Source organism: Dipodomys merriami, unplaced genomic scaffold, assembly GCF_024711535.1.
Source record: "Dipodomys merriami isolate MVZ:Mamm:240054 unplaced genomic scaffold, mDipMer1.0.p SCAF_1, whole genome shotgun sequence".
In the NCBI taxonomy this organism is placed as follows: domain Eukaryota; kingdom Metazoa; phylum Chordata; class Mammalia; order Rodentia; family Heteromyidae; genus Dipodomys; species Dipodomys merriami.
The window spans coordinates 53,160,530-53,174,412 of NW_027202270.1; the positions used below are offsets into that span (position 1 = coordinate 53,160,530).

The 13,883-nt window shown below is 36.2% G+C and overlaps 2 protein-coding genes across 2 annotated transcripts in view; one reads left to right on the forward strand and one right to left on the reverse strand.

Moving 5' to 3' along the window:
* The window catches only part of Psmd14 (proteasome 26S subunit, non-ATPase 14), a 96,938-nt gene that overhangs the window by 70,979 nt on the left and 12,076 nt on the right, over positions 1–13,883 (reverse strand). The window lies entirely within an intron of this gene.
* LOC138826818 (DNA polymerase epsilon subunit 3) lies at positions 9,957–11,118 on the forward strand. Its single transcript, XM_070022068.1, has one exon. The coding sequence runs from the start codon at positions 10,014–10,016 to the stop codon at positions 10,455–10,457; it is 444 nt and encodes a 147-aa protein (XP_069878169.1). The 5' UTR covers positions 9,957–10,013; the 3' UTR covers positions 10,458–11,118.

A 13,883-nucleotide genomic window follows, 5' to 3' on the forward strand; every position in this document is an offset into this window, starting at 1 on the left:
AAATATGTATGTGAAGTAATGTTTTCAAAAAGTTACTATAATACTGTTTCAAATCAAAACAGAAAACAAATTATGTGATCTATCAACAGAGGACTGGTTAAATATATCACTTATGTGTTGTTTTAGGCTACTGCTGTACATCTTTATAAATGAGATTTTTGAAAATGAGTTTATATTAATGAAAAAGTGCAAAGAAACTTCCTAAACTGTGCCAGATCCATAGTCCACTGACAATAAAGCATTCATGCTTGTCTATGCCAACCAACATTGTGAAGGCCATAAAAAGACGCTAGAGTAAAACTCAGTACAGGCCAGAGCAGCAGACTAAGCAGAACTTTACGTCAGTGGCAGGTATCCCAAGTTCTCTTGATGCCACAGAATTCATAAATGGGATCAGCATGTTCTAAAAAAACATGGTGATGAAAAAGGAAAAAAAAAAGGTTCCACAACATCAAGCAGTGTAATACTTGAAACCTCATCATCAAAGTGACAGTTTTCAAGTGCCATTTATGATGCCCTAGTCTGGAAACATCCCAGCTAACCCATCTGATCAACAATTTCACAGATGGAAGCACTTGATGGCTAATTGGCAAGTCTATTATTCAAATAAAACAGCTCTCTGTACCTCTTTTTTCATTATTACAAGTCAAGGTACAACCTGATGGGTCACTGAAACTAGCTTACTAAGCGATACCTCTTTCCCAAAACATTGTTTTTTAGTTAAGCAACATATTCTGATAATTAGTTTAGAACTAATCTGATTCGTGAAAAAAAAATAAATCATGTTTTAAGAAATGAGTAAAAAATGCAAATCTTCTTTGAAAGGTCGTATTGTTGTAACCTTTAACTGTATCAATGTGTCAATATATACATTATCACAGTGAAGAAAATAAACTATTCACTAATTTCTTGAATATTTTTCAAATGTAAAGTATTTCATATCAGAATAAAAATAGCCTTACATATTTTAACTTCCTAGAAATTAAAAAATCAGTTTTTTGCAATAAAAATTATAACCATTTAAAATTTAGTAATATAAAACAAGTAGCCAGTAGCAACACTATAGATTTTAGCTACTCAAGAAAATATTTTGGATATGGACTAGGCATTGCTATCAGATTTGTATTCCAACTCTAGCTTCATTTACTGTTAGCTCTTTGACTCAACCCTATGATATGGGAATAATTATCCCTACCTATGAGGGATAAAGATTAAATGAGAAGACTATACATATATAGAAACTTCATATCAGAATATGGAATATACTCAGTATTCGCCCAATGGCTCTCCTCTGATCTTCTATCCCACTTCTGTAAGAACTAGAAGGACTCATGAAACAGTTGCCAACCAAAGTTGCTTTTCTTTCTAGATCCCACTCACAGTTACATATCTTATTCAGAATATTTGGCTACAATTTTCATTAACATTACAAATTAAAAGCCTCCAAAGTAGAGAAGTATAGAAAAGCTGAGTTTAAATATACTCAAAGATCTCACTTAATCTAAAAAGTAGCACAGGACATGTATATAATAATCAGAATCTGCAAGCAGCGGATGGTAGTCATGGAATCTGGTAAATACAAGAAAGTAAAAATTACCTCCCTATTATAACATATACATAAATGATGGTAGCAAGATACATTCTACTAGGTAATGAAGTAGTTTCCATAAAGGTACAAGAAATTTTTCCTTCTACAAAGCAAAATAGAGCACTTTTCCAACATTATTTTTTTGTTATTTTATTGTCTACATTTGTTTGCGAGAGGGCAGTGCTAGGAATTAAACAAATTGAGAAAATTGAAAATACTAGGTGAGTGCTCTACCACTGTACCACTGAACTACTATATCCCACCTTTGGTAATTTTTTGTTGTTGTTAGCGGCCAGTTATGGGGCTTGAACTCAGGGCGTGGTCTCTGTCCTTGAGCTAGAGGCTAGAGGCTCTACCACTTGAGCCACAGCTCCACTTCTGGCTTTGTTTTGTCTTGTTGTTGTTGTTTTGTAATTTATTAGAGATAAAAGTCTCATGGACTCATGGATGGCTGGCTTTGAACCTGGATCCTCAGATCTCTACTTCCTGAGTAGATAGGATTACAGGAGTGAACTACCGGTACCTGGCCCACCTTTAATACATTTTTGAAAAGCATTCTGCTTCTAATTATTCAAATTCTGATGCCTATAACAGTAGGAGGATAAAAAACTGATGAACCAGAAGTTACTGTACAGGGAGAAAAAAATGTATTCCAATAAGACAATAGTAAATGTATAGACAAAAATATGAGAAAAGTAAAGTTATCACAATCACTAGTTTGCTAAGCCTTCCAATAATGTCCTACAGAGGAAGCATACAGGCCTTCCTTCACAGGAGAGAAAGCAGGAGAAACTGGCACCCATTTGAAAAGCAGCACTGGGAAGTTGCCTTGGGAAGAGTATTGTTCTGCTTTGGTGATAACTTCTACAATATTCAATATACACAACATCTCACAAAAAAAATCACCTTGAATGTGCATGAGAAAACTCCAGTCTTGCATGGCAAGGTTTTAAATTAGTATGTTAACAATAGAACTGAAGTGATAGTATGAACTGAAAATTTCAGAAGTTGTATTACTCATGTTTAAGACAAAATTCAAAAAGTTGGTATGCCAGGTCTTCAGCATAACCAATAAAACAAATATGTAAAGAAATATGTAAAGAAAAAAAAAAAAGAAACAGGTAAAGAAAAAAAGGACTGAGTGTATGGCCAAGTAGTAGAGTACTTTCCTAACAAGTGTGACACCCCAAGTTCAATCCCCAGTACTTAAAAAATACAAACAACAACAAAAAAAATGGAGATTGGATCTCTTAGGATCCATAACATGCATACATTTGGAATCCTAGGCTTATCTATTTTGGTCTCTATTCAACACATTCTTTCTACTAAAAATATAAATATATGCCATAATCAGAATTCATTCACTTCAGGTTTAAAATGTTAACCATGATATTTTTCCTCATCATTTTAATTTAGTCTTATCAGAATGTGATTAATTCTTGTGGACAATTTCAGTATCACTCAAAAAAAAAAAATCACCACTTCTCTTATGTTCTAAAGAACTCAAAACCATTTATTGTAATTTCTTACCAAAATAGAAGTTTAACATTCACAAGTTTTCCTTGAAACACTTGTTACAACTAGAATGTTCAAACAGAATGACATAGATTAGTAATGTACTCACCAAGAATTTGTTTCTTTTACTTAAGAAGCTTAAGAGCAGAGTTGAGACCTCTCAAAAGCACATTTTCAGAGTTAAATACCTACAGTGACAACTATAGTGACAAGAAAAAGACCAGTTTACTTTTTTTTTTCATAGGTCTTGAACTCTGGGCCTGGGCACTGGCCCTGAGCACTTCAGCTCAAGGCTAGTGCTCTACCACTTGAGCCACAGTGCCACTTCCGGTTTTCGGTAGTTAACTGGATATACAAAAGTCTCCTGGACTTTCTTACCTGGACTGGCTTTGAACCATGATCCTCAGATCTCAGCCTCCTGAGTAGATAGGATTATAGGCGTGAGCTGCCAGCCACCGGCACCCAGCACTAGTTTACTTTTAAGCTGAACTTTTTAGTCTGCCTAAAATTAGTTTTACTTTTGACCTAACCTTTTTGTATTTTCTATAGTACAAATACCAACTTAAGCATATGAATAGAATGATTAGTATCTATACTTTTTAAATAATAAATTTTTTATTGAATAGAAAATAGAACATTAAGCACATTTTGTATTTTTGCTTTTTTCTTAAGAAAAATTACTGTTGCTTGAAATTAAACAAAGAAAGGAAACTATTAAAAATACCTGATCCCAACTTAACTGGAAGAAAAGTGGTCAAATAAATAAATATAAGGATACCCACAAAGGCTGTTTATAAATATACAGAGGGGGTGCTGCGAAGGTGGCTCAGTGGTAGAGCGCTTGCCTTGCATGTCTGAGGCCCTGGGTTCGATTCCTCAGCACCACATAAGCACAAAAAAAAAAAAAGCCAGAAGTGGCACTGTGGCCCAGGCCCAGAGTTCAGGCCCCACAACCAGACCCAAAAAAATAAAATAAATAAATAAATAAATAAATAAATAAATAAATATACAGGGGGATAACAACAGATAATCCAAAGAAATAAAAGGAAAACAGAAGCATCCATATACGTACAATAAGTATACACAATACACATACAATATACACAATATACTATTAATAGAGGCAGGTGAAGAATTAGAAATATAAAGAAACTCATAAAACCTTTTTAAAAATCAAATCCTGTTAAATCATTTTCATGCTACAACACCAATGCTTATAACAGAATTATAGTTTTTATTTCGAATATGACAGGTTTCAAGATTAATCATAGACAATAATCTACAATAGCTCATGCCATACAATCCTCTAGCAAATAAAAGATGAAATAAAAATAAACACAATAAGCCAGGCACTGGAGCTCATACCTGTAATCCTAATTATTCAGGAGGCTGAGACACATGAATTGGATTCTGAAGCCAGCTCAGCCAGCTCAGGCAGAAAAGTCCCTGTGAGACCCTTATCTACAATTAACCACTCAAAAACTGGAAGTAGCACTGTGTCTCAAGTGGAAGAGCAGCACTGCATCACTACCCTGGAGCACAGAGTCTCAGAGACAGTGCCCAGTCTGACTTCAAGCCCCACAACCACCAACAACAAAAAAAAAGTGGGCTGGTGGTTCACTCCTGGAATCCTAGTTACTCAGGAGGCTGAGATCTGAGGATCTTGGTTCGAAGCCAGCCAAGGCAGGAAAGTCTGTGAGACTCCTATTTCCAATTAACCACCAGAAAACGGGAAGTGACTGTGGCTGAAGTGGTAGAGCACTTAGCTTAAGCTGAAGAGCTCAGGGCCAGCATCCAGGCCCAGAGTTTAAAACCCATGACGGACACAAAATAAAAATAAAAAGCTCTGAAAAGTAAATGCAAATGATTTTTTGAGTTTGTCCCATTTGGTAATGATTTTTAAGAACTAAATACAAATGTTAATAAATATCACAATGTCAAGTGGAATTTAATGTGAGTAGCATCTTGTTCTTTTGATGTAGTTTGGCCCTTTGTATTAAGTAGAAAAGACATTACCTGAAAAGCTATAGTTTCTTTTTATTCCCTTCTCATTAATTTGGTGAGTTATCTGGGCACTAGATACATTTGGTTACTTAAACTTTTTTTTTTTTTTTTTTTGGTCAGTCTTGGTGCTTGGACTCAGGTCTGGGCATTGTCTCCAAGCTTCTTTTTGCTCAAAGCTAGCACTCTATCACTTGAGCCACAGTGCCATTTCCAGCTTTTTCTGTTTATGTGGTACTGAGGAAAAACCCAGGTCTCATACATGTTAGGCAAGCACTCTACCACTAACTAAGCCACTTTCCCAGCCCAATTACCTAGACTTAAATAAGTTTAAAATCTAGTTCTTCAGTTATTTATATTATGGTCCATGAGGTATACGTGATTACAATAACTAGAACATAAAATTTTGTTCTTCAGTTTTCTAGGCTGAAGTGCTTTGCATTTTGTCAATATTCCAAACAATTCTATGTCTCCTGATATATATATATATATATATATATATATATATATATATAAAAGAGTTTCTGTAAAATGAATATATATATATATATATATGTATGAGTTTCTGTAAAGTGAATAAATGAAATTGCTGAGTATCCTACAGTCTGGGTATCTTCAACATCAATATACACTATCACAGTTCTAAGTAGCTTATAATCCATACTTGATGTGTTCATTTAACACCTTTGTATTTGTTGTATTATTTGCTAGGGAATGCTTCAAGTATTGAACTACAATCCTTCACCAACATCTCCTACTACCACATACCATCCCCCTTCTCCACATAAGTAGAAAAGCTTTCATGAGAACTCTTGACTCCTTAAATTTTCTTAACATATATTCTTATCTCCAGTTAGCCAGTAAAAAGCCACAACTGGAGACATACCTCATCATCTTAAAGAGTGTCAGCTGTAAGTGGGGAAAAAAAGCTCCAGTACCAGCACATACACATATTAAAAAAAAAAAAAAAAAGCAAGATGTGGTGGTTTTATTAGGCACATGTCTATAATCCCAATTACTCTGACAAGAGACAAGGAGACTACAGTTCCAGGCCATGTGGGAGAAAGTTAGAAAGGCTCTATCTCAAAAACAAGCTGGGCAAGCTGGGGCCTGCATTCCCAGCTATTCAGTGGACAGAGGTCGGAGGTTCATGCTCCATACATGTGTTAAGTCCATCCAGGTAAAAATACGAGTTTTTGTCTGAAAAACAGTACAAAGGACTAGGGTAAGGCTCAAGGGGTTAAGCATTTGCTAGACCCTGAGTTCAATCCCCAATACAACAAAAAAATGATAGTGGTTTTAGTTTTTATTCCCAATACACAGTCATACTGGTTATCTTTGTGTACATTTAAAAAAAAGTATTTTTTAGTAGGGACAAGAGAAAAGCTAGGAGAAAGCAAGGGAAGGGGTCCAAAAAGAAATGTACTCTTTACCTGAGTTACGTTGCTGTAACCCAAAATAAATTTAAAACTTTTTGAGGCAGTCTATACATAGCCAGAGGGCTTTGTCATCCAGGTGCCCAGGCTGCCCTGAAACTTGAGGCTTGTACTGCTACACTCAGCCTCTTCACCATATTCTAATCAGTGATACTAGGGTTTGAATTTGGGGCATCATACTTGTTAGGCTATGATATTGCTGTGAGCCATTTTTCAATGAGTACTTTTAGGACAGGGTTTCATTTTGCCCCAACGTGTATGTGATGTACGATCCTCCTACTTTTAGGCTTCAAAACTTGTTGGGATCACAGGTGCACACCCCTTGTCCAGCTTCCTATCACTAAGATAGATGATGTTTCTGCCCTAGCTGGCCTGGAACCATGATCCTCTCATTCTCGGCCTGCCAAGTAGCTAGGATTATAAGCATAAACTACTGGTGCCCAGCTTGTTGCTGATCATTCTTAATCTACAAACCATTTCATGTTCTTTTTCTAAGATGTTATCTTTTTTGTATTACTTCTATATTGTTTTTTGTATTACTGATTTTTGTTTAATGTCTTACAGATGAATGTGCTATAATTATCTCTTCCATCTACTCCTAGTATTTTGATTTAAATCTGTGTTTCAGGGACAAGAATTAGTAATATTTGTACTGAGGTAGTAAAAATATGAGTATTTTCCTACTTAGCTGTGCTTTCCTGTCTTGAGGAAAAAATTTCTTCAAAAACAAAATGAGAGCTGGAGGCATGGCTCAGTGTTAGATTACTTTTCAAGCAACCCAAGCCCTGAGTTCAAACCTGTTAACCCCAGCAAAACAAAACAAGACATTAAATTCTGCCAAGTGCTGATTGTTCATGCCTATATCCTAGCTACTTAGCAAGCTGTTATCTAGAAAACTGAGAGTTAAAGCCCGAGCAGAAAATTTCACTGTGGCTGAGCACAGTGATAAAGCATCAACTGAGCAAACAAGAAAACCAAGCAAGCATGAGGCCCCCAATTCAAATTCCAGTACTGTAACTGTAAGGAAAAAAAAAAAAAAAAACACAAAAAAGACTGCTTATCCAATATTATTGGACTAAAAGAAGAAATAATAATTTTTCCAATTGCTATGTTAAATTAATCCTTTTTATGCAGCATTAGAATAAAATCAAAGATAGATAACAAAAACACAAGATCTACAGTAAGAAACCAAAAAATGGTTATTGGCTAATGTACACTAAAACCACCTACTATAAAGATTTGGAAGTTATAAGAAATACATCACATTCACTGGGAAGGATGGGTGAGAGTGTTGAAAGGGGTGACATTGATCAAGACACATTATATTCACAAATTGCTTTGCTGAATGACCATGCCTTTGTACAGAAATTTTAAAAACAAATTTTAAAGAAATTTTAAAAACAAAAATATATTCAATTTACGAAATTATTTTCTAAAATCTAGTCACTAAAATAAATTTTTAATTGTACACGATAGCATCTTCAATGAATAACACCTGTAATTCTAACACTTGGGAGACTGAGGCAGGAAGATTACAGGTTCAAGGGCATCCTAGACAGATGTTCCAGGCCAGTTATAGCTACACAGTGAAATCTTGTCTCAAAACACATGCAGCCAGATTACATAGATAGATAGACGGATGGATGGACGGATGGATATGTCACCACATGTAGAAAGCTTTAAACATCACTTGCCTATGTTTCCTTAGTTCTGCAGACTGAATTTACTGGTCTACATCATAAACTTCAAATGACTGTATTTTGGCCAGTTAGGACATAACAGACAAACAAAAGGTAATACTAACTGTTCATATATCACTGGACATATGCCAAAACTTGTAGAGAAAAAATTAAGAGTATTTTCACAAAAATATCACTGGATTTCTAACTGTTCTAAAACATACAGGTTCCATTCTCACTTAAAGACTCAGGTAAAAAGGGCTTCAATTGAAGTGATGACATTTATCAAGATGAACTGTACTTTTTAAAAATTTTTCCCCAGTATTTGTTCTTACATTGCTTACTTCTCAGCTTATAAATGAATGATTTCCAAAACTAAAAGAATCAGAAAATTAACCCACATTTAATATGTAAGCCTGTGTCACCAGCTCACAGCTGTTATCCTAACACTTGGAATGTTGAGAATGGGAGGTCTGAGGTTCAAGGCCAGTCCAAGAAGAAAAGTTCAAGAGAACTTTTCTCAACACACTGCTGGCTGCTGGTGAGATGGCATATGCCTGTCATACAAAGTTACACAAGAGGTTGAGATGGGCAGAAAAGTCCATAACACTCCATCTCATAGGAAAAATCTAGGTATGGTGAGGCAGATCTAACATCTCAGAAACTAAGTTTAAAATAGGTAGATTGTAGTACAAGTATTGTCATGGGTAGGAAGTAAGACCCTATCTATCTCAGAAATAACCAGAAAGCTGGGCACTGGTGGCTTTCATTTATAGTCCTAGCCACTCTGAAAGCTGAGATCTGAGGATCATTGTTTAGAAACAGCCCAGGTAAGACAGAGACTATTACCTCCAATTAACCAGCAAAAAGCTGTTACTGTGGGCCTAGCCCGAGTGGTACAGTCCTAGAAAGAAGTGGTTCAGAGCAAAGAAAGCAAGTAAGAGTCAAAGATCCTGAATTAAAGCCCCAATGCTGGTGAAAACAAGAACAAAACAAACAAAAAACACTAGCACACACAAAAAAAGGCTGAATCCCAGTACCACCAAGAAAAAAAAAAAAAACCCAAAAACTAAAACTAAAATTTTCTAAGCACTACATTTAACCAATCTCATCTTTTGGACTTTGATTTTGCTGCTTTTATAAGTAGTTTAGATATCAAGATGTAGGGCAAGATTACAAAGACAATGGGAAAAAAAATTACAAGATGGACACCAGTCAGGCTCATGTCTATAATCTAAATTACTTAGGAGGCTGAGATGAAATGATCAAGGTTAAAAGCCAGCCAGGCAAAGAATCTGAGAAATTAAGCCTCAAATTTACTAGCAAAAGCCCTGGTGGAGGCCTGGCTCAAGTACTAGAGCATCAGCCAAGCTGACGAGTCAAGCAAGAGCATGAAGCACTGAATTCAAGCCCTGCAACAAAAATTACAGCAATGTATATTCTAATAGAATCATCTTAGCATCTTCTGAAAATGTCAAACTGTTAAGAATTTTAGCAAAGTAAATTAAAAGATACAGTCAAAAATTTAAAAATACTATTTTATGTAAATTAACTACTATCAAAACATTTGCTTCAGCTTCAAACTACAATAACTGCATTGAAATAAGTGCATGTGGACAGATGTAACAATTTTAGCCTACCACTATTTAAGTACTTACATTTTAAAATGTAACATTGCAATAAAATCTAAGTTATTTTGTAAATATAGTCTAGAATAAAAAAACTGATAAAGACGCTGTGGTACCCTGAAGAAGGAGGCCTGGGGCGAAGAAAGCTCGGGCCCCGGCGGTGGCAATGGCAGAGAGGCCCGAGGACCTAAATCTGCCCAACGCTGTCATCACTAGAATTATCAAGGAGGCGCTCCCGGACGGAGTCAACATCTCCAAGGAGGCCCGGAGCGCCATCTCCCGCGCCGCCAGCGTCTTCGTGCTGTATGCCACGTCCTGTGCCAATAACTTCGCAATGAAAGGGAAGCGCAAGACACTCAATGCCAGTGATGTGCTCTCCGCCATGGAAGAGATGGAGTTCCAGCGATTCATTACCCCCTTAAAAGAAGCTCTAGAAGCATATAGGCGGGAGCAGAAAGGCAAGAAGGAAGCCTCAGAGCAAAAGAAGAAGGACAAAGACAAAAAAACAGATTCAGAAGAGCCAGACAAGAGCAGGGATGAGGACAATGATGAAGATGAAGAAAGACTGGAAGAAGATGAGCCAAATGAAGAGGAGGAAGTAGACAACTGAATAGGGTGGGCAGGATGGCATTGTAGAAGATACCACCTAGAAATATCTTGTGTTTATATGAAGCTTTTCCCTGCTGGGTAAGTGGTCTTAGGCACAAGTGCCTGAGATCAAAATAAAAACTGAATAGAATTATCCAAACCAGCTCTCCCAGCCTCAGAACATCTGAATAGCAGAATCCTGATTTGCTTGATTGGTCTGAAAGTTATGACTTTTTAGTAAGGAGGATTCTGAAAGCTGATTAAATTGGCCAGTTGAAATCTTCTGTTTACTTAGGTGTAGGTTTAGGTAGTGTTTTGATCCCTGTCTCCCTGTCCCTCTATAAAAGTAATAATAATTTCCATGCTGCTGGCTGTGTTTCAGATCACAGGGGCAGTGAAGGCTCAGGACGAATTGGGGCTTTGATCATGGTCAGCCTACATTTGATTGTACAGTATTTGGCAATAGTAGCTTATTAAGAATGGCCAGGTGGCTGGGGATATAATTGAGTAATAGAGCACTTGCTTAGCATGTGCCGCTATGGAGGGCCCTAGGTTCCATCCCTAGCACCAAAGAATAGTAGTCTGAATGTTTCAGCTTTAGGAAACTACTGGAAAGCTGGGTGAATAATGAAATCCAATCTGCCATCTCTTTATTTGACACAATAACATTTTTTTTTCACTAGGCCCACTTTGCTGCAGCTCTTCTTTATTACCTGTCCATTTAACTTGGTGGGGTAGCTGAACTCTGGGCACTTATGGGCTTAAAATAGCAATGGAGATTAAAGTTGGTCATGCAAAGGTGCCACTGAGGTCTTACAAAGCACATGACTTAGTGCTACATGTACCTCACTGCCTACCACTGTAAAGCTTTAGGATGATCACCTGGAAGGTGTAAAATCCCAGGCTTTTTCTTTCCCATTTCCCAAACTGGGTGTGGCTTTGCATTCTCTTAATTTGTGACAAGCGCTAGACTTTATTTCTCCTAAACACAACTTTCTCCCTCTATGCTTCTCTTTGTTTCTTTTTACCTTTCTGCTTTCTAGTCCCACTTTCTTTTACTCACTTTGTTGGCCAGTCTAGGAACTTTGAATACCTGCTTGTATCCCAAGGTTCAAGGTTCAGATTCTTCTGGTTCCTTAGTGTCGTGTCTTAAAAATGGTTTTATAAAACTCCTCAACCTTAAGGGAAATATGATGGTGCTCTGGAATCACATGCATGTGTGTGTGTGTGTGTGTGTGCGCGTGAGCACACACACACACACACACACAAATCCTTCTCCTTTAACTGTCTCTAAAGTATCCTCGTTGGCTTTTCTTAGTCTTATCTTCCATTCAGTACTCCAAGCACATTCTTGTCTTACTTGAGCACTTGGGGTTGGCAGGTAGTGTAATATAGTTGGATGCTTTTTGTTAAGTGAATACAGTGAAAAGTTTGTTGATAAGTGACTGAAGACTTGAGAAGATTGTAATGCTTTGTATAAATAAAGAACATTCTTGTTTAAAAAAAAAAAACTGATAAAGATAGCATGATAAAAGCTGTGGATGAAGAATGTTTTAAGATTGTTAGTATGAAATATTCAAGTCTAATAAACAAGAAATAAGAGCAAGCTAATAGCCAGGTATGGAAATATACATCTACAATCTCAACTACTAGGTAGGGTTGTGCAAGAGGACAGTAAGTTTGAGATCAACCTGGGACTTCGCAAGACTCTGTTTCAAAATAAAAAGGGGAAGAAGTATAACTCAGTGATAGAACACTTGTCTAGCATGCCTAAGACCCTGGGTTCAATCCCCAGTATAAACAAATAGTCTATATAGATTTAGCCATATAGTCTATATAGATTTTAGTTCACTAATGGAAAAGACTGAATATAGTTCCATGAGAGTAAAAAAAGATAGGCAAGTAAAAAATGAGTATATTATCTTAGAGAATTATAAAACTAATGGGAAAAAAAGGATTACTAGACTTCACTTTGTAGATATAATACACAAAAACAACTTTATAGTCAAAGAAAGTGATCAGTGGAGACAGTAACATTTCAAGAACATGGGGCTAGAGACTATGGAAGAATTAGACTTGGAAAAAGTAAAGGGTACTCTCCTATTGAGAGAACATCCGAAGTCTAGAGTAAAGACTGTTTTTTTTAAAGAACTATTTAAAGGTCCTTTTTTACCTTTTAGCCCAACTGTTTTGCCTAAATAAGCAGTCAAAGCCACATCAAAGAAATATCAGTGTCAACTGTGATTAAATTGCAATTGTATTACTATGAACTCCATAGAAAAGGTGACCAATGAGATTAGCATACAGAGCAATGCCTAAATGTCATCTAATATTAGACTGTATTAAAGATACTACCACTATTGGTATATCTAATATATATATATATATATATGCCTTATATATATATAATAAAAAGATAAAGATAACTAAGATAATACTAATAAATAAGGATAACTAAGATAAATGAAGATAAGATAAAGATTCAAAGACTTCTACTGTTTTATGGGGCTAAGGGTATAGTTTAGTGGTAGAGTACTTCCCTAACATATGCAAGGGCCTGGGTTCAATTCCCAACACAAACTAACCAACCAAGCAACAAACTTGAACTTTTTCTTAAAAACAAAGAATCCATGCTGGGCACTGGTAAGTCATGCCTGTACTTCTATCTACTCAGGAAGATGAGACCTGAGCAATAATACTCAAAGACAGACTCAGCAGTAAAGTCTATGACAGCCTTATCTCTGATTAACCACCAAAAAGCCAGAAGTGTAACTGTGGCTCAAGCAATGGAGTACTAGCCCTGAGCAAAAAAGCTAAGAGATAGCACTCAAGCCTTGAATTCACTGAACTAGCGGGGGGGGGGGGGGGGGGGGGGGGGCGGGCGAGTGGGGGGGGGAGATACACATGTCATTCTTATTATTTCAAAGTAATACTTAATATTTCACGTTGAAGAAGAAATACAGTATTTGTCAATTTAGTCCTGGAATAAGAATAAGTTTTAGGGAGAATAAAAATTGATTCTAGAGCATCTGATAAGGGTGCTACCATAAAAAAAAAAAATTATTCCTTTTTTAATTCGTCACTAAATGGGGGATGAAATAACAGGTTCTTTTGCAAAATACATTTAAGGTCCAGTAGGATTACAAATTGAGTACCTACAATCCAGTTAATAGAATTGAAATTAATGAGATTACTAAGCAAGCATTAAATTTTCATACAACACAATGGTTTTTAGTGGTCTCTGAGAATCAGTATAGCCCAGTTTGTAGTCATTATCACATGTCCAGTTGTTTTTCCAGCATAAATTCATTAAGATGAATATATAATTTGCTGAGTCTAATGCCTAAGAAAAATTATTTGAGCAGTAAAGTACCCACCAAGAAAGCAAGAGGCCCTGAGTTTAAAAACTAGTGCAAAAAAAAAAAAATTGAAAAGTTATTTTGGTATT